The sequence below is a fragment of the Sycon ciliatum genome, chromosome 4, assembly GCF_964019385.1.
Source record: "Sycon ciliatum chromosome 4, ocSycCili1.1, whole genome shotgun sequence".
Classification (NCBI taxonomy): domain Eukaryota; kingdom Metazoa; phylum Porifera; class Calcarea; order Leucosolenida; family Sycettidae; genus Sycon; species Sycon ciliatum.
Window position 1 is genome coordinate 15,395,823 of NC_088646.1, and position 19,251 is coordinate 15,415,073.

The window sequence follows — 19,251 nt, forward strand, 5'->3', positions numbered from 1 at the left end:
CTCACTCACTCTCTCTCTCTCTCTCTCTCTCTCTCTCTCTCTCTCTCTCTCTCTCTCTCTCTCTCTCTCTCTCTCTCTCTCTCTCCCCGAGGCTCTCTCTCTCTCTCTCCGAGGCTCTCTCTCTCTCTCCGAGGCTCTCTCTCTCTCTCTCTCTCTCTCTCTCTCTCTCTCTCTCTCTCTCTCTCTCTCTCTCTCTCCCGCCCTCTCTCTCTCTCTCCCGCCCTCTCCCTATGAGTGTATGCGTCTTTCTTCTCTTTCTCAGACTCCTCCTGACTTTTCTTTCATTCTCCTGGGTGGTTACCAACAGCCAGTTCATGTTGGAGTGTGTGCGGGGAAAAAAGGAAAAAGACCAAAAGTAGGGATTCACTGACCAGAAAAAAGCAACTTCATAGCTGTGTGGTGTAGACCGGGCTATAATAGTGGTGGTCAATTCTTCAGCCTTGCAAGCTGTTGAATGGTGCAATCCCAGCACAAGCTGCTGTGGCTCCTGCTGTGGCATCGCTATCATCATGATCATGGCCTCCAGCGATGGGCGTCAAATGGTCCAAATGGTCCAAATGGTGTTATAAGTGACAGCGAGTGAATGAGAGAGCGAGAGAGAGCGAGAATGAGAAAGGTGATTTGATTGTCTGAAAGAGATCTCGGGCCGCTGTGCTTAACATCAGTCCGGAATGAGAAAGTTGAACCGGATGATCAGAGACTGCGGAAAGGAAAAACATGGTGAAAATGGGATGTCAACTTCTAAAGCACGTCGCTGCTTCTTAGAGTCATCTTCTCTCTGCTCTCTATTTTCTTCTTTTCCTTTGGTTTCTTCGTGAGCTACTGATCGAGACCCCTCGTGTCAAGGCCCCTGGGGAACCATAGAAATAATTACACGCTGGCAGGCATTGGTGCTGCAACAGTGCTACAGCATGCAGAGCTGGTCAATCACGTGTGATGCCCATGTGCTAAGCTGTATTGAGAGAAAGTCGGAACGTGCTCTATCACTGTGCTGCAGCCATAGCCACAGGGGATACAAACGCGGGTGGTAATCACAATCACATGTTTACACATGGAATGTTATTAATTTCCATTTCAGGCGTGAGAATTAACCTCGTCACGTCGGGTTCAAGTCGGGTGCTCTGAGCCACAAAGGGGAACTACCTGCGGGCAATGCATGCATGGATCCAAGTGTCAAAATTTCGTTGGCATCTAGTTCATCAAGATGTCCAAAGAGCCCATGTAACTTCACTCCACCTGTCTGGTTGAGTCTAGGATACCCTCCAGCCAGGTGTTGGTTTGACCTCGTCTGTCACTGAGCCAGCACTTGTACCCTCCTGTCAGAGATCTCTGTTGACAGGAACCAGACGTGCAGCGCGAAAGGGCATGAAACCCGTTGACTGTTCACCACCCACCGACTCCACCAGTAGTTGAACCAACAAAGTAAGACCTCTCTTTCTCGCTGCGTTCCCCATGACGCCAAGACCCCAGGTCGGCTGAGGGCAACAACTAACAAGCCTCACTATGGGCATCACTATGCTCCAACTATGTAATGATTATGTTTGCCTTTGCCTGTGTGTGAGCTAGCTGTGACCATGGAAAAAAAACTAGTGGAAAAACTAACATTTACAACTACAGTAGAACAAACTACAGTAGAACACTGTACTGCATTTTCTAATACATGGCTTGCAGTTGAACTCAGCAGAGTCAGCTCTACAATTGTGGCTACTGATTGGCATGGGGCATATCCAAGATATTAGCCCATGCCTCCTTACTAGCTGTGTCCAGTGCTTGTCTGCTGCCGTATCTTGTGCCACAGGTACTGGAGGCTCCTCATATTCTCACATCTACAAACGAAACTGTAGACTTCGCCTCCATGACTTGTATGGGCCTTTCTCAAAGGTGACAGAATGACAATACATGTACGTGCAATGACAGGCAGGACACATTCATACACGTGCGGCTGTGATAAACAAAACAAATAGATCATCTGTCGCAAACCGTCTTCCATCCAACATCGCGTGACCACTGGTGCAGACCAATAATAATTCTGTCATCCATGCTGCAGTAGTATCGCTGATGCACAAAGGGGATGGTCAAGGTAGCCATGTTGATTGGGTTCATGCATAGCCAAACGAACACTAATCTAGTAGTAATGTAGGCTGATTATCAATATACTTGTACGGTTCCCTTTGGCTTCTTCTTCGTAAGCTGTTGACAGAGATTCCCTTGATTTAGGCTAAGACATGTGGAGAATCCATAAACACAAAAATGCAATACAAAAATTATACGTGCGTGTACAGGAGTCCTGGCACTAACCCACCAAGTCGCCTGTATCTAACAGCCATATAATATTATGTATATAATACACACAAGCGGAAAAACCGTCAGAGATCAAATTCCATTACACAGTGTTTCACCGTTCAAGCAACGAGGCTGTATGTATATTATAATATTCTAATATTCATCAGTTTGAGGGAATGAACTTGAAAAGGGGAACAAGTCCGAGGAACAAGAGTCACCAGGGAGCCGGGGATATTTGCTGTGCCCAGAGATACTCTAACCACTGAGCTATGGTGTAGTCGAAATCCAAGCAGCGACTGTTCCAAAAAAAAACTTCAGACGTCGAAACTCACGTTTCCTGTGAAATTGCACAGCCCTCACTGTACCCACACACTTAGTACAGTATCTTTTATTATTATTCCGTAATTCGTCATCTCACCTTGCAGTGGTCATGGCTAAAGATAACATCAGTGCCAATGCCCTTTATAGTCACTACGAGCTGTCTGTTCTCTGTTGTAGGTATTGTTCTCCTCCATTCAATGTGAGGCATGTGCACTTTCATAAAATGAAATAAATGCTGCCTGTAGAAGGGAGCATTAGACAGCCATGGCGATAGGTAATTGCAGTGAAGACGAAAGTAGGCAGTGCACAAACCTTGCTTTAGCACAAACCTTGCTGCATGTAGTACTGACTCTACTAGCCAACTACACGTACTGACTAAGCATAGAATCACAGAGATCAGGATCTCAGGACCCGATCACCAACATCCACCCTCAGCCCAGTGGGACTACCCAGTAGAATGCATCGTCTTGACGTTCTTGTACCTGTCAGCTGACCCACACCGTGCTCTCATTCATTCTGACATTTGTATTTATTGATCATAGCATAGGAAGGCAAATCGATGTCGAGGGAGAGGATCCCACCAATATAAGACATGAGATTATTTTAAAAGTTAGTTGAGATCAAGACTTAGTGTTCTCGTGAGCAGTAGTCCATGTTGCTTGTAGATATCTATGAATAGGCTAATGTTGAGAGCAGGCAGAATCTACACGTACCAGTATGAACAAACAGTCAATCACAATGCGAGAATGTGCCACAGTGGTGAATGCGTATGTCTTTGTTAGGCATTGTGCACTTCAGTCTTCACCGCCGCTGACCTCATTAGACCGAAGACTTTGTTTGTAGTCCAGGTGGTCGCCTACACCATGGAGTAGTACATTATATTGTACTACTCCCTGTACTACACAGCTCAGACACAGCATCGGCTAACCGGTCGCCTGCACAGCTCAGACACAGCAACGGCTAACCGGCTAGAGCCAGTAGAGGCACAAGTAACCAAACACTATGCTAGCCTGTAACCATCCCGGATTACTTCTATGTTCAACCGGCAATTTCCTAGCAGGTCACGTATAGCGTTGTGTAATGTTGCTAATCCAATCATCATGATCATCTAGTTGATCTACTGGCTAGATCCCTTGTACAAAGCCAACTAAACAGACTAAACAGCAAGCCGTTATTTCCCTCCCAGTCTCCCACTCATGCCCTCATGTGTGCCACATGAACTTTGAACTCCTTTGTCATTGCGGCGGCGGCGATGTTCCAGCCTGGGGCGCGGCTCGCAGCGCCTCTGGGGACCGAGAGCGCAGGAGAAAAGCCCTTCGGGCACCTGCACACTCGTCTCTTCACGACAATCAGACACGCGTTGTCAACCTTGTCAACAGGGCTCCGAGCAGTCAGCTCCGCGGACAGGTCTAGTCTCAAATACTTAGTACTCAAATAGATCGATACAGACAACTAACTAACTAACTTGGCAAGAACTTGAGCCGAGGAAGAGAAGTGTTGTCGATACACCTACCCGTAACCGTGACAGGAAAAGTGAAGTAAGTTATTAGTTAGTTAGTTACAATCGTATCGTCATACTCACACACAGATACACATACATGTCATGTACGATCATATACATACTGTATAACAACTACACATACTGAGTATGCAGATACATGCACATTTTGTTGTTGGTTTGTATTCTTTATTTAGAGTGGGAAGTCCAAAACAGGCCCTAGCCTAATAACAATGGTCCCACTAGTGAGGGAATGCTGTATATCTGTGCATAAGGATCAGTGAGTGTAACAGCAACTAGTAGGGAAACATTGTAGATAGAAACTAGTATTTTTGTGTCAGAGTTAGAGACATGAGACACATTCTCTGGTGGGCATCTGATTCTGAGCTGCAGACTGCCAGTGGCACTAGCACTGCCTGGACTAATTCACACAACAGATTTTCAGTCCTGCTAGCTGTTCGCTATGCTCCAAACTACCACAGCGCTCGGCAGACATCGCCTACCACTGGCACTGTAGCCTCTACCAGTGATTCACTCTACCACAGACTCCAGTGACCATGCATGGACTGGTGTAGTGGTGACTCCAGACCCCGCGCAACATACTAGTAATGGTAGTGGCAGCTGCACTCAGCAGATTCACACTAGCACTGGAGCACATCGATCAGTCCGCGCGCCTCTCCAAAAGACAAAACTTGTCGGTCCACCAGTGGCACCAGTCCATAGCCTAGGCGCAGATAACAGCAGCACGCAGAAGAATCTCCGATTATTGCTTCAGATAAGGCCCAGGCAGTAGACCATGACCCACACCACCGTCACGGTCCAGCACTGCAACGATGTGTGAAAGCGTTTGAGTTTTGGACGTGCGCTTTCATGTGGTTGGTGTGGGTTCGCGTCGTGACAGTTGTGTCCGAGAGCAGACCTGACGTAGCACAACGCAGCCAAGCAGCTGAAGCGCTTTCTATGGATATGAAGAGGTCCGTCAGCCTCCTCAAATGTGGACAAGGCGAAACAAATCATTCATTTCCACCTTCATTGGGGAAAGCGAGTGTTATCCGAACGGAAGGGTCCTGAAATATCTTCCTGCCTTGGCCTTGGAACGGTTGCGTGCTGTTTGCCATCAGAATGGCGCTACGCGTTGCAGCCATACTGCTGGGTAAGTGGTCAATGTTGTCCGAACATCCGCTGAAGCACGGCTGATTTGTACATGACATGTTTACCAATGCAATGGTATGTTGCAAACTGAAGGCGAAACTAGTCTCTTTGGTCCAGATTTCGTCAACCGCTGAATTATAAGCGAGACATGCTTTCTGTTGCGCTTGCGAATCGTTCATGCCCGGCGTTGGCCTCTGGAATGTGGAAGTGATTTCGTGGGTGTGTGACCGAGGTTATACAGTCATAATCATTATTACTAGTAGTAGTAGCTCTGTACCGCAGTGCAGCACTAAGCCCTGTAGGTTTATTAGTAACGTTACATACCGGTACCCCAGGAATGCAATGGCCGTGTTGGGGAGAACATCTCTCCGACTGTGGAGCAGGGTTCGTACTGTAGTCACAGTATTGGGAGACTAGAAGCCAGTCAAGTAAGTTCCGCCTTTTAGAAGCCAGTCAAGTAAGTTCCACCTTTAAGAAGCCAGTCAAGTAAGTTCCGCCTTTTAGAAGCCAGTCAAGTAAGTTCCGCCTTTTAGTTTTACATGCCAACACCGAGGCCGGCACAGGATTGACTTGTGATACCAAAACTGCAAAAGTCAACATAAGATTTTGTTAGGGCTGAAACGATCGTGGATTTTCGCGTATCGATTACTCTGTAGCTTAACGAATCGAGTAATCGATTATAATCGTTAGCAAATAGTGTCATAATTCTGTGCAAACATTACTCTGTCTCCACAAACTATGCCTTCATAATACCAACAAACCTGCATTAGTGAAAGGGTAGCTCCGAAACAGGGCAGTTTGAAGTCAATTTAAAGGGAAAAATCAAAATTTCACCAGTTGTAGTCTTCGGGGTGCTGAGTTGAATGGTCGTGGTCCGAGGAAGCTGAGACGCTCCCTTCCTACTTGAATCCCAATCGAACTCGCGTACTTCCACCGAAACTGGGTGACTGCGCCCTACTAGATGGGGATTTGTATGCAAAATGTCACTAAAAGCGCCATTTTGGTCTTATAAAAGCACGGATGACCGCGATTGGCCCATATGTTGTAGTCTTTTGGACGCTGAGTCGATTGGTTTTGGTCCGAAAAGGCTGCGATGCAGCGTTCCTCCTTTATTCCCAATCGAACATGGTTGAACAAGCGGTCACGTGCTCCTGCGTACACCAGTCACCTGGTCACCGTGCCTGCAGGGTATAACTTACTACCCTGTTTGACCTTTTTTGGGTGCAGTCCTGTCACTCGAGTTGAACTCGAGTTGAACCTTGGTGTGAAAGTTGTCGCCTGCCGGCGTGGTGACCAGGTGATTTTGACACCCAGGAGCACGTGACCGCTTGTTCAACCATGTTCGATTGGGAATAAAGGAGGAACGCTGCATCGCAGCCTTTTCGGACCAAAACCAGTCGACTCAGCGTCCAAAAGACTACAACATATGGGCCAATGGCGGTCATCCGTGCTTTTATAAGAACGAAATGGCGCTTTTAGTGACATTTTGCATACAAATCCCCATCTAGTAGGGCGCAGTCACCCAGTTTCGGTGGAAGTGCGCGAGTTCGATTGGGATTCAAGTAGGAAGGGAGCGTCTCAGCTTCCTCGGACCACGACCATTCAACTCAGCACCCCGAAGACTACAACTGGTGAAATTTTGATTTTTGCCTTAACTTCCCCTTTAACCTCAGAACCTGAACCATACCCCTGGCAACTGCATACTCCCAGCGGAAACTGATTCAAACTTCACAAAACGAGGGTTTACAGTACTTTCTGGACACAAATTTAAAAAACGCAAAATAATCGTAATCGGTAATCTAAACGATTGCTCGATCGTTAGAGTTATCAAACGAGAACTCGATCATTCGGTATAATCGTTTCAGCCCTAATTTTGATTGAGCATGAACTAGCTTGACAACAGACTCACCATTTACACCTGGCGGGTATGAGTCCTTGCATTCGTTACAATTTTGTTATCACATTATGGTTGGAGCATGGGCATGGGCATTGGTGGTGGCGGGTACAGATGTGGAGTTACTGGAGCATAGTGGTTTGGAAATTGATGTTGGCAGTGCAAAATGATGTCTAATCCATTCATGGAAACTCATGCTGAGATGTTGCAACTTCGGGTAGCATAGAAGAACATGGCTGCTCCAAACAGTAGAGGTTCCGTTTCCTGCTGGCTGACCAACACTTGACTAACTCTGGCCTGCCATTTGGAGCATAAGACAAGCACGTCAAACCATCTACTTGGCAGACCTGCATTACTCCCGGACAATCAAGAAAGGAACTTGGGTGGACACACCCATGCCCGTGACAAATGAAGCTGCATTCAAGACTAACGACTTCTACAGATTTGCTTCTCCCCGCACAATGCTTGTAGAATTCAACCTTCAGCAGTTGAGCTTGAGAAGGCTAATGAAACCTGTGTCCTGAGAGCAAAAACAAGTACAAGATTGCATAGTGCTCTCACCACTCCAGCATCACAACTCACCACGGATATCAGCTTAGACTTATAACGCTCTGTTTCCAGCGCTACAAACATCGCCGATCAGGCGTTAGCCCCAGTCAGGTTTACACATGGAGTGGTAAAGACAGTGACTGAGGCCAGTCATTCAGCGCTCAGAACTCCGCCGCCTTTGTAGTTAAATGCTCAACAATATGAACTGAGATGTGGCGACCTTGGCGGGTGCAGTAGAACTTGGTTACTCCTGACATTGGAGCGCGAACTCCAACGTGGCCCAGCCGGCAACTTCTTCATTGGCACTATGTTGCAACACATGGCGCTAGCCAATGAAAGAATTGCCATTCTAGCGCCATGTAGTGACTGGCACCGTCATTTTCATCAGTGTTGGATTTCATTGGCTAGTATCATGTGTTGCCACCACGTCTTTAGTGTATAATTTCATTCTTGGTTGAATGCTTCTTCTGTTGAATGTTCTATAGCTATCTCGATAGTGGGAGCACATCGCCAGCAGAGAGCTGTTCCAGGTACATGTAACATCAAACTAGCCACAATTATTATTTTATTGCTTCACACACGTATTCTGTCTACACTGCCTGTTCATGCTTTACAGACTTGTTGTGACTATCTGTATGTGTACGTGGAAAAGTGTGATAGACGTTGGTCACAGAGACTGACACAGACTGAGGTATTTTGAAATAATATTCAGCTTTTACTTTGCATGTGTGTGTGAGTATGTGTGCATACATGTGTGTATATGTGTGTGTATGTGTGTGTGTGTGTATATATATATATGTGTGTGTACGTGTGTGTGTCCAATTCCTTTTTCATCAGATAATTGTAACCTACCCCGAGAGCCCGGTCCATGTCGAGCAAGTCTTCCTCGCTACTTCTACAACAGTCAGAGTGCGCAGTGTGAGCGTTTCAACTATGGTGGTTGCCTCGGTAACGCCAACCACTTCACCACTGAGCACGCATGTGTGCTGGCATGTGAACGACATGGTAGGTTTGTGTGGGTGCTGTGTTTGTGTGTATTAGACCGAATAGATTAGCTTGCATGTTTCTACTGTTTGCAGTTACAAAGCATTTTAATTTCGCTTTGAATGTGCCGCGCTGCCGTATGGATCGCGATAAACAAGTGATATCATTTTCATTTCAATGTGGGGCAGATCTAGGCAGGGGCATAGCAGCCGGTCCGGCCGGTCCGCCTTTGGCTGGACCACTTTTTCGCCCAGAAGTGCCCAGAATGCAGGATTTTGCACCCTAATTTCAAAACTTTCCCGGGGGACACCCCAGACCCCCTCTAACTGGACCGCCTACAATGGCGGTGCTACGCGCCTGCTAGGTTATACATGTACAAATCTTGTTCCGAAGAAGAAGTATGAACAGGCGCTCTAAGTTTACTGTTAGCTGTGTTATGTGTTCAGATTTCCTATTTTTTAAAGTACCTTCAGCTGTAGCAGCGACCATAGACATGACTGACCATAGACATGACTGACCATAGACATGACTGCTAGTCACGATAATTAATGTTCATGCAGTGATGATTTCACATGCAAACTTGATCTATCCAGGGAAACCTTTGTTTGCCATGCGTGACTAGTGTCGGTGGTTTCATGTAATGCTGCTGCTTGTCAACTAGCAATTGTCTCCTGTTTGTCTTGTTCACCAGCTGATCCGCCAGCACAGGGCGAACGTAAGTTGCTTTACGCTGCATAATTCCAGCTAATTCCGCTATCAATACACGTTTTTTTTGTACTAGAGCTACCCATTACAGATCAGTAGAAGATATGAGTAAAGTATTGACTGATAGAAAGACCCTGCTATGTGCACGTGCAATAAGCAAAAAATGGTGCAATATGTTTTAGATAACCTCTCCAATAGGCTATTGAGAGTGCCATGCTTGCCTCTAGACACTCAGTGCTTCGTTCTACTTGGTTGCAAGGGTATAATATTATATGCCTTTGCTAGAATCTGGTAAATTTCTATCCGAATTTCACAACTTTGTATGTCACAGTTTAAAAGGAAATGTTGCATTGCTATGGCTGTTACAGGTGGTCATAATACGACTGGGCACTTGGCAAGATCTAGTCATAGGCACATTTTGTAGTCTGGGTGTTATGGTATAGTGCGGAGAAGGGGCAGGTCCGTAGTATATATTTGTATACATGTACTGGTCTTTTCTCTGCGCAGGTCTCAAGTTTGCTGATAGGTCATTCTGTGATCGAAGTAAGTCCTCAAGGCCATGATACTGCATAATCTTGAAATGTGTGTGCGCGTGTGCGTCCTGCACCAAAGATATGCACCGCACCGTCCTGTAGTATGCCTAGGTTTACAAGCAATTGAAATATTCGAACTCGCCAATAATGATCTTCCAAACCTGAGGTTTTTGTGAGGTATTATTGTGGAGGCAAAGACCAAAGGCAAATGCCCCTTCATAAAACAAATCCTTATCTGTAATTAGCCTTGAGCCTTGAAATGTGGGGAAAGTTCAACCATGCGTGGTATGCTTGTGTTACAGGAAATACGAGTACGTACAGACATGTACAATAGTTTGATACTTGCAACCAGACTAATGTTACCATCACTCACGTTTGTTGTCTGAGAAGACTGTAGTGTTGCAGAAAATGTTATCCTCAGTTTCCTACATAACCGATTGTGCATGGTGTACTGTGCTCACTCTTTCCGTCTCTCGCTTTCTCTCTCTCTCTGCAGCATGTCCGCTGCCATGTACTTGTCGAGGAAAACGGGTCGAGTGCCCGGGTCCATTGGATGCAGCACCTGCTGGCATTAGTTCATGCACTGAAGAGCTGTAAGTGGCCCTAGCGAGTGCATTGTTGAACCGCCATGACTCGTATTACAACTACTGCTACAGTGTGTACAATCATGCTAGCTTGCACAGCTAGCAATGCATAATCAGGCCGAAAAAGCAGTGGACTGGAAAATGTGTTTTAAGGCGATATTGTCATGTGACATGTGCCCTAGTGGGTTGGGGAAATTCCCACAGGGTATCAAAGAGAGCTGGAAACGGATTCCGTATTTGGTAAAAAGCACAAAAATGCATGTTCTGGCACATCGACGCGGATGCCTTTGTTGCAGTGGTTCTCCACCTTGCCCACTTCTTGCTTGTTGCTCGCTCGAGGACTCAATAGGTGCGTAGGAAGTGATCAGGCAACCTAATGATACTGGTGTGTAGCCTGGGTTCACATTGCTGGACTCTGTGCACATGAAAACCTAGTTCCTGTGGTCGCCAAAATTAAAAGTTGATTTACAAATGCAAGTGGGTCGGGTAGAAATGACATATTCCCCAATGGGCGAAGTGGAGTTTTCTCTGGAAACCGCTGCCTATGCTATTACACAGTGACCACGGAAATGGGTTCAATCCTTGAAAACCCGTTCAGCGAGCGAGGCCCTTTTCAAGCCATTTTTCTGCAAGGGGTAGTAATATTACCACTTGGACGTCACGTAACAACGTGACTTCAGGAGTCGTCTGGGGCTGGCTCGACTCACAGCTCGACTGTCACTGCCAGCGGACTCCTCTGAGCTGGCAGCTGGCATGCGGCCTGCGGCCCGGGACACCCTGGTCCAGACCTTCAGTATGCAGCGCCGCCATAACCATGATAACTAATGACAACTATTGCAGCTTACGCACGTGAACCCAAAACTTTGCAGCCATTTTTCTCGAAACTCAAAGGGGCAACACGTGATTTCTACCCGACCCGCTCACAAATGGTAACTTTTAGTCCACCATTGCAAATAAAATGAAGCACCAAATGCTTGGCTGATTAGGAATTTTATGCATGATGATCAAACTTTGTTGCAGCCGCGGCCAACGAGACCTGTAGCGCTTCGAGCTTTACACATTTCCCACATCTTGTCTATTAACTCTGTGGCGTGTTGTGAACAATGCAGCCTTAATATGATGGTGTATGTGTGTAGGGATTGAAGCAGATTTTACAGTCAAACCTTAGGTTGTGAATCGTTCAATCCTACTATCACAAAATTATGCTATGGTATTAGCAACCACTACAGAGCACACTATCCACAGACATTTTGGTAAAGATGCAAGAATAGTGCTCATTGTACTTTGCCATGTGTGTGTGTGTGTGTGTGTGTGTGTGTGTGTGTGTGTGTGTGTGTGTGTGTGTCTGTGTCTGTGTGTCTGTGTGTCTGTGTGTCTGTGCGTGTGTGTGCGTGCGTGTGTACTTTGCAGGATTTTATCCAATTCTGGAATCAGGATGATCAATCCACAGGCCTTCTCTGGAATGTCATCGCTTAAAACACTGTATGAGAACTAGTCTGTAGTGGCTGTACACATATCAAATAACTGTGTATGAGAATGTCTTTGCACATGTACATGTACACGTACGCATACGTTACCTTGTTACCGCAGACGGTCTATCTCTTATTGCTTTCTAGTATGATCCAGTATGACTTCGTTCAGGTTCAGATGCTAACATGTTGGTGGTGTACATGGACATATGTGTGCATGTGTGTATGTATGTGTGTGTGTGTATGTGTTTTTTGATGCAGTGATCTTTCTGGTAATGACATCCGCACGCTACCTGAGGATGCGTTCTCTGGATTGACAAGTTTGGAAGTACTGTAAGGGCCCATGCGTGCGCACAAAGCATAATCCTAAGTCATTTTCTCTGGTAATCATGGATACAAGTGGGTGTTTTGCACAGTTGCATATTAATGTGCTGTGTCCATTCTGTGTCAACGGGTCTGTATGACTGTGTGAAGCACTTTCTTAGCAAGACATTTCTTCCGCTGTGTGCTCAAAAGTCCTCTGAACCCTTAACATTAAATCAATTTCTGGACAGCTAGCTGTTTCGACCTTGTTATCATGCATAAGTATGGTCAATGGTAGGCACGGATAGATCAAGTATCCATGTTGGGAAGGTTCTAGGGGACTGAAGTTCACAAATCCGTACTTTGTTTCCCTGGTGAGGGATATTGACGGACTTCCATCACGTGAAGAAAAATCCGATATTACCTTCAATCTACTTTGCCCATATATGGCTTGTCAATATCTGCCTGCAGGCGACTGAATGATAACAAGCTTCAAGCACTTCCAGCCGACGTTCTACAGACTGCTCCCAATCTCATGGAGGTGTAAGCACATTTGGGTGCAATTGAATGGGCCACACACATGTATACTGCATCGCAGTGTATGCCAAACCAATGATGATATACAACCCTGCATACACCTTTCTCTCTCTCTCACACTCTCTCTCTCTCTCATTCTCTCTCTCTCACTCTCTCTCTCTCTCTCTCTCTCTCTCTCTCTCTCTCCCTCTCGCTCTCGCTCTCCCTCTGCCATTCCTCTCGCCCCCCCCCCCCATGGTGCTTGTTGTGTACGCCGATTCCGAGACCCTTGGTCGGGGGAGTCCAGCGCAGCTCATGTAGCGCCTACACACCCATTGTTGTGCTGATGAACTACTAGCATCAAGTAGAAGTCACGGTTTTGCATCAAGTAGAAGTCACGGTTTTGCTTAGTAGAGACCTGTGTACAATTCTCTGTGCTTGGCTGCTGGAAGTATGTTCCACTTTAGACAGGATTAGCATAGGTTGTAGAATAAGCCTCATGTAAGCGGGTGGCCATGTTTGTTTGTTTGTGTTCATGCTTCACAGGCATCTTCAGAACAATCACTTGCAGTTTGTCGCTTGTGAGACCATTGATAACCTGCCAAATCTCCGCTTGGTGTAAGTTGCCCCGTCACCGATTCTCAGTATCCTGCTGGTAGCTTTACACAAGATCATCATAAGGACTCTGCCATCTGTACATGTATGCGAATGACGCTTCATTTGTATTTTTAAAACTGTCTGGTGTGTCGGCATGAATGCTGATCAATGACACTATCTTGACCTTCCCAACATGCATGTTAGGCGCCGCATCTGCTGCTGGATTTACCGGGTGTTAACGGCCGCCGTGAGTTCCCTCGGGAACGGACACGATAATTTACTTTTTAAATTTTTAAATTAAACATGACTGTCATGATGATATGTGCACTTCAATCCTTTGGCCAACAACAAGGGCTCGGCAATTGTAGAATGATATAGGTTTAGAGTGCTTATGACACTTTCTTATGACAGTATCCGCTCATCTTTAACCTGCGTATACTGCGTGCTGCTGTCCGTATGCAGAAATGTCAGCAACAATCGTTTGGTTCGTCTGATTCCCCATCCCGGTACACCTCTTGACCAGATGACAATGTAAGTGGCTTTTTTGTTGTGTAAAGGGTCATTCGAGGTGAAATCAGTCTTGCTACAGCTATAATGATTTAGTACGGATTCAAAAAGGACATACACATTGCTATTACTCACACATGCACATTGTTATTACTCACACATGCTAATTTAATTGTGCTGATCATTTCTCCATAAGAGCATGCACAAAAGCGTACTCTTTAATTGGGTAAAACGTACTTCCTACTTTAGCAATACTGTTTTGGTAGTCCTTCGATGAGGCAGCGTCAGGTAACACATTTATAAAAGTCTTTAGATAAAAAAATAAAAATAAAAAATTTGCTGGTTGGCCGGCACATGCAGCTGGGAGAACAGAGTGTCAGTCCAGCCGTGACAATCAACCAGTACCCGGCATGTATGTGTAACTTTACCATGGTGTTTGTGTGTCACTGTAAGCGTGATAGTCGTGCTCAAGTCATGGTTTTGACTTTGAGTGGTTTGACCGGTTCCAGGCTTCTGAGGCTAACCCTGCTGACAAAGTATCCCAGATTCCAAAGTAAAATTCCTGCTATCCTAGTAGGGGGTATGTTGTGTCCACTGTATTTCATTTCTGCCTGCGCCCTGGACTAGTTTTGCCTGGTCTTTGACACTCTCAAGTCATGTTACGTATTCTCTGTTGTCTTTCTTGGACAGTGATGTAAGCAACAACCGTTTGACAACATTCTCTCTGCCACTCTCACCTGACTCTAGTGGACCAGTCCTGTAAGTTTCTACGTGTATCTTCTCTGCCAATGTTTAAGTCTTGGGACTGGTATAGAATTTATGAACAGCGATCAACAGGACCCGGTTAATCAACATTTCCCTTCAACTTTTTTGTACATGTACATGGAAGACCGTGATGTGATGGTTGTCGATTCAGCTGGCACTGTTGATCATTATGCTTTAAAAGCTGTTGTCGCCTCGCCGCTTGTTTGAATATTTCAAAACTGGTAAAGAAAGCACCTATCAGATGAAGTCATACTGGTCTCCAGCTCCGATCGACTTTGTCTCAGCTAAGCAGTTGTTTTGTTTCTAGCAGTGATGTAACAAACAGCAGATTCCATGCACGGATAATCTGCTGAATATTAATTCAATGTGCATACACATATACAGGCAATCGATGACTCCCTGTACTCAAGAGATGCACTTTAAAAAGTGCTGCCTTGCTAAGCCTTCCCCAATTGCCAAAAGGTCCATGTGTTTGTTTGGTCCATAAACTTGCCTATTGGTGGTCCTCATGTTGGTCTGTGTGCAACTATGCATGCATCTATGTGCTGACTTGTCCTCTGATTTAACGTGATATTTTCTTCCCTCACAGGAACTTGGGTGAGAATCCATGGATGTGCGACTGCAAACTGGAGCAACTCATTACGCATTACGCAACACGCCAGCAACAAGTACTGGATCGCAACTCAGCTCTCTGTGCCAATCCTTCAAGCCAGGGTGGACAGCGTATTTTGCTTGTCAATTCGGAGGCGCTCGAATGCCGTAAGAGAACACTGCATTATCAAGCCTCGCTTCTGTGAAGTCTGTCATTGCGCACATTCACTTGATACAAGGCAGCACATGATTTTCAGATTTTCAATAGAGAGACAAATGCCCGTGGTTCGTGCTGCAAATGGTGTCCCATACCCTAAGACAGTGGAGCATGTAGCACATAACGAAAATGTGAGGTGAAATATCATGGTGTCGGATACCTTCAATTTGGTTCCATCGATAAGTACTAAATTGTTTGAGAAAGTATAAGCTTGGCGAGTCCCTCTCTGGTTGTCTTTCTTGGTGAAAAAAATATCGATATCTAATAACGACGAGCAAAATACTTGAAAAATTCTAGTTGTTCCTGATCACAGTACCATGTGTGTTACCAGTCATGTGACTCATGTCTTGGAAGGCTCTGCTCTTCTGACTAGTTGGCATTTGCATTCAGCACGTAACCCGTTGTTGAGGTAACTCCGTCTTGTTGCCAGCGTTCCAACTGCGAAATGCACCCATTCGTTCTCATCGTTCAAAGCAATAATATCCAAGTAACAGGTTCGGGGTCATGAAATGCCTGTTCATTCTGGTAAAGTAAAACAAAATATACCAACCAACTACCCAGAGGTGTAATGCTGTACTTGGAAAATGTATCTTGCTACATACCGGTCTATAGGGGCAATGCATGTACCTTTGAAGGGAACAAGCCTGCTTTAGAGTACACACCTACAACATGGAACATACCTGCTACAGGGAATGGACCCGCTACGGGAAATGGACCCGCTACGGGAAACAGACCCGCTACGGGAAACTGACCCGCTACGGGAAACTGACCCGCTACGGGAAACTGACCTGCTACGGGAAACTGACCTGCTACGGGAAACTGACCTGCTACGGGAAACTGACCTGCTACGGGAAACTGACCTGCTACGGGAAACTGACCTGCTACGGGAAAGTGACCTGCTACGGGAAACGGACCTGGTACGGGAAACGGACCTGCTACGGGGAACGGACCTGCTACAGGGATGGACCTGATACGGGGATGGACCTGATACGGGGATGGACCTGATACGGGGAAGAGACCTGATACGGGGATGGACCTGCTACTGGCAATGGACCTGCTATAGAGAATATACCTGCGATAGGGAACATGCCTGCTATAGGGAAAAGACCTATAGGGAACATAATTATTAGTATCCTGTAGGAGACGGACATGCTATGGGGAGCAAACCTACTACAATGTATAATGTCATGACCTCATTGGGACGTGCCCTTTCAAGGGACTGGCCCTCTACTAGGACATGTATTTCACACGGACAGGCCCTTTACAGGCACCCACATCTGAGGTGTATGTATATGTGTCTTTAGGGGGAGGGTGGAGGGGAGGGGCAGACAAACAATAAATAATTATTATCTTGAGAAATGAAAAGGACATATGGAAACGAGTTAAGAGTAACTCTCCACTCGTTTCCATATGTCCTTTTCCTTTCTACTTTTATCTTGAGAAATAATTATGTTTTTGCCATTTAGAAGTTTTATGCAGGATTTCTGAACTTAGATCAATTCACATTGTTGATTATGACAAATCCTCAAAAACATGTACACCGATTGTCCCAGTTACAAAGGAGAGTTGTATTACTGCATAGTGTATACCATGGATGAAGTTGCTTTTGCTCAACAGTAAAGCATGCCGCTGTCGTGTTGTTTCTGTGCTTGTCCAGTGCCGGAAGACGACACCGAGAGTGTTTCTGGTGAGCTTCTCCGTCACATGGCCCTTGCAATTTCACTCATTCCCTGCATGCTCTAGTTCCTAACTCAATGCTAGCCTTCACTGGTATTGGGCGAGGCATTTTTCTTTGTGTTAATATGTTCTGGCTATTATTATGGTTTTCCGTAGTATGTTTCTGTAGCCATTGAACGTATAGTCTCCACCAGACTAGATTGGTCTGCAATTATGAATAGATAAATGTTGAATGGGATGTGCACACAAGAAGGATGTGATGGCTTACCTCTGACTCTGTTGATACATCTCTCATTCTCTGTGCATGTCTGTGCAACAATGTGCCTCATTACAGAGATGTGCGTGAAAATGCCAGACCAAGGGCCATGCCGCGCACGGATACAGCGCTACTACTATGACCCACAATCTCAGCGTTGCCGTCAGTTCACCTATGGTGGATGCATGGGCAACGGCAACAACTTTGCCACCCAGGAGGCCTGTCAAAAGAAATGTATCGAAGTGGCCGGTCGACCAACTGGCCAACCAGTGCGTGAACCACCAACAGGTAAGCTGGGCCCCGCGTATAGCAACTGACTTGAAACTGCACACAGGATTTACAAATCAAGATATGAGCATATTTCACATCACTATGACTATGATTGTATTACTTCAAGTGAGATGCTGACCCCGTGAAATCCACCCGCTGGAGACCTGCGAAGCAAGTTTCACAGCGAGCACATGCCCTGAATTGAGATGCCTGGCTGCAGGGCGTAAAGGATTGCTTGAGGAGTGACGCAGAAAGTGCACCAAATGTTTTGTTTTTAGTGGCTGGCTGTGTAGAATCGCTCCTATTAATTAAAGTTGCTTACCTGCATACCGTACTTGCCCCACATATAAGCGCATGGGCTTATAAGTGAAAATTTGCTACAAAAAAGATTTTTTGCTGTGTGAACATGTTCGGGTAGAAGCCCATGCGCTTATATGTGCAATAAAGGTTTGTCTGTGTCCTAAACAACGGTGTTATCACAATGCTTAGCAGTATATTCAGCTCCCGGATGCTTCACCAATAGTGTTCACATATAAGCCCATGCGCTTATAATTGGGGGTGCGCTTTTGTCCGGACATAAGCACATGCGCTTATATGTGCGGAAGTACGGTATGAGAAGACAGGAGCTCTATGCATGGGTAGTATGCTGAGCAACTGTTTTCCGTCTTTCTAACTAAACTATCGACACTGGATCGGCTGAGCGGCATCGGTGCAAATGTTTAGGTATTATTAGATGTTGCTGTACCATGTGTATATACGTGTGTACATCTTTCTATGTGTGTGTGTGTGCATGTGTGTGCATGGATGTGTGTGTGTGTGTGTTTGTGGGTGTGGGTGTGGGTGTGGGTGCACGTGTGTGTGTGTGTGTGTGTGTGTGTGTGTGTGTGTGTGTATGTGTGTGCATGTACAGATCCAGGTCCAGTGTGCAATAGACAGAATGAGGTCTACACAGATTGTGGTTCACCTTGTGAGAGTACCTGTGAAGAGCCGGCCAAGACTTGCTTTGCAGTATGTGTCGAGGCGTGTAGGTGCAGACCAGGCACAGTGCGTCTGGAGGAAGACGGTCCATGCGTTCCTCGTGAGCGCTGCCCACGTAAGATCTACTCATCTACCTGTTTTCACTAATCTAGGTGATCTTTTCCGCACTAGTACCCAATAGAGGGGTAGGGGCTGACAAGCGATGGTCTACGGTACCTTCCTGGGGTAAATCATGACAATGAGTAGATGAGGCCAATTCCATTTTCTAACTTGGAAACCCTTCACTGTCCCATTTTCCAGGTGTTTCCAGTCCAACTCTACTTCCTGTTGAAGTGTTTTGTTTGAATGATCCCTATTCCAGATCCAGTAGTAGTGTTTTGTTTGAATGATCCCTATTCCAGATCCATTACTATGCTAGCACATGATGCCTATCTATCTTTGTTTGTTCGGTTTTAGAGCCAGCAAAGCCAGATCAGCCAACTGCTGGACCCAGGCCTACTGACTCTCCACTGCCTGGTAAGTCACTCCCGTTCCATCTGCTTGGAATGTACACTCTTAGTGACTGGAGGCTATTTCTTTCTAAAACAAAAGGCCTCACTGGT

General features: G+C 45.9%; 1 protein-coding gene across 6 annotated transcripts in view; it reads left to right on the forward strand.

Annotated features, from left to right (window-relative positions):
- Positions 1 to 5,110: 5,110 nt before the first annotated feature.
- The window catches only part of LOC135814634 (mucin-2-like), a 74,912-nt gene continuing 60,771 nt past the window's right edge, over positions 5,111 to 19,251 (forward strand). For 5 of the 6 annotated variants that reach the window (XM_065327786.1, XM_065327787.1, XM_065327791.1 and 2 more), the window contains exons 1-17: positions 5,112 to 5,255; positions 8,183 to 8,227; positions 8,535 to 8,702; positions 9,373 to 9,396; positions 9,894 to 9,929; positions 10,416 to 10,512; positions 11,914 to 11,985; positions 12,234 to 12,305; positions 12,747 to 12,818; positions 13,338 to 13,409; positions 13,851 to 13,919; positions 14,586 to 14,654; positions 15,250 to 15,419; positions 17,126 to 17,155; positions 17,480 to 17,689; positions 18,582 to 18,764; positions 19,106 to 19,165. In XM_065327786.1, coding sequence (XP_065183858.1) covers positions 5,225 to 5,255; positions 8,183 to 8,227; positions 8,535 to 8,702; positions 9,373 to 9,396; positions 9,894 to 9,929; positions 10,416 to 10,512; positions 11,914 to 11,985; positions 12,234 to 12,305; positions 12,747 to 12,818; positions 13,338 to 13,409; positions 13,851 to 13,919; positions 14,586 to 14,654; positions 15,250 to 15,419; positions 17,126 to 17,155; positions 17,480 to 17,689; positions 18,582 to 18,764; positions 19,106 to 19,165 — 1,480 coding nt within the window. In that variant the 5' untranslated portion in view covers positions 5,112 to 5,224. Of the gene's footprint in view, positions 5,256 to 8,182; positions 8,228 to 8,534; positions 8,703 to 9,372; positions 9,397 to 9,893; positions 9,930 to 10,415; positions 10,513 to 11,913; positions 11,986 to 12,233; positions 12,306 to 12,746; positions 12,819 to 13,337; positions 13,410 to 13,850; positions 13,920 to 14,585; positions 14,655 to 15,249; positions 15,420 to 17,125; positions 17,156 to 17,479; positions 17,690 to 18,581; positions 18,765 to 19,105; positions 19,166 to 19,251 lie in introns of all 6 variants that reach the window. The other variant, XM_065327790.1, reaches the window with a different exon arrangement.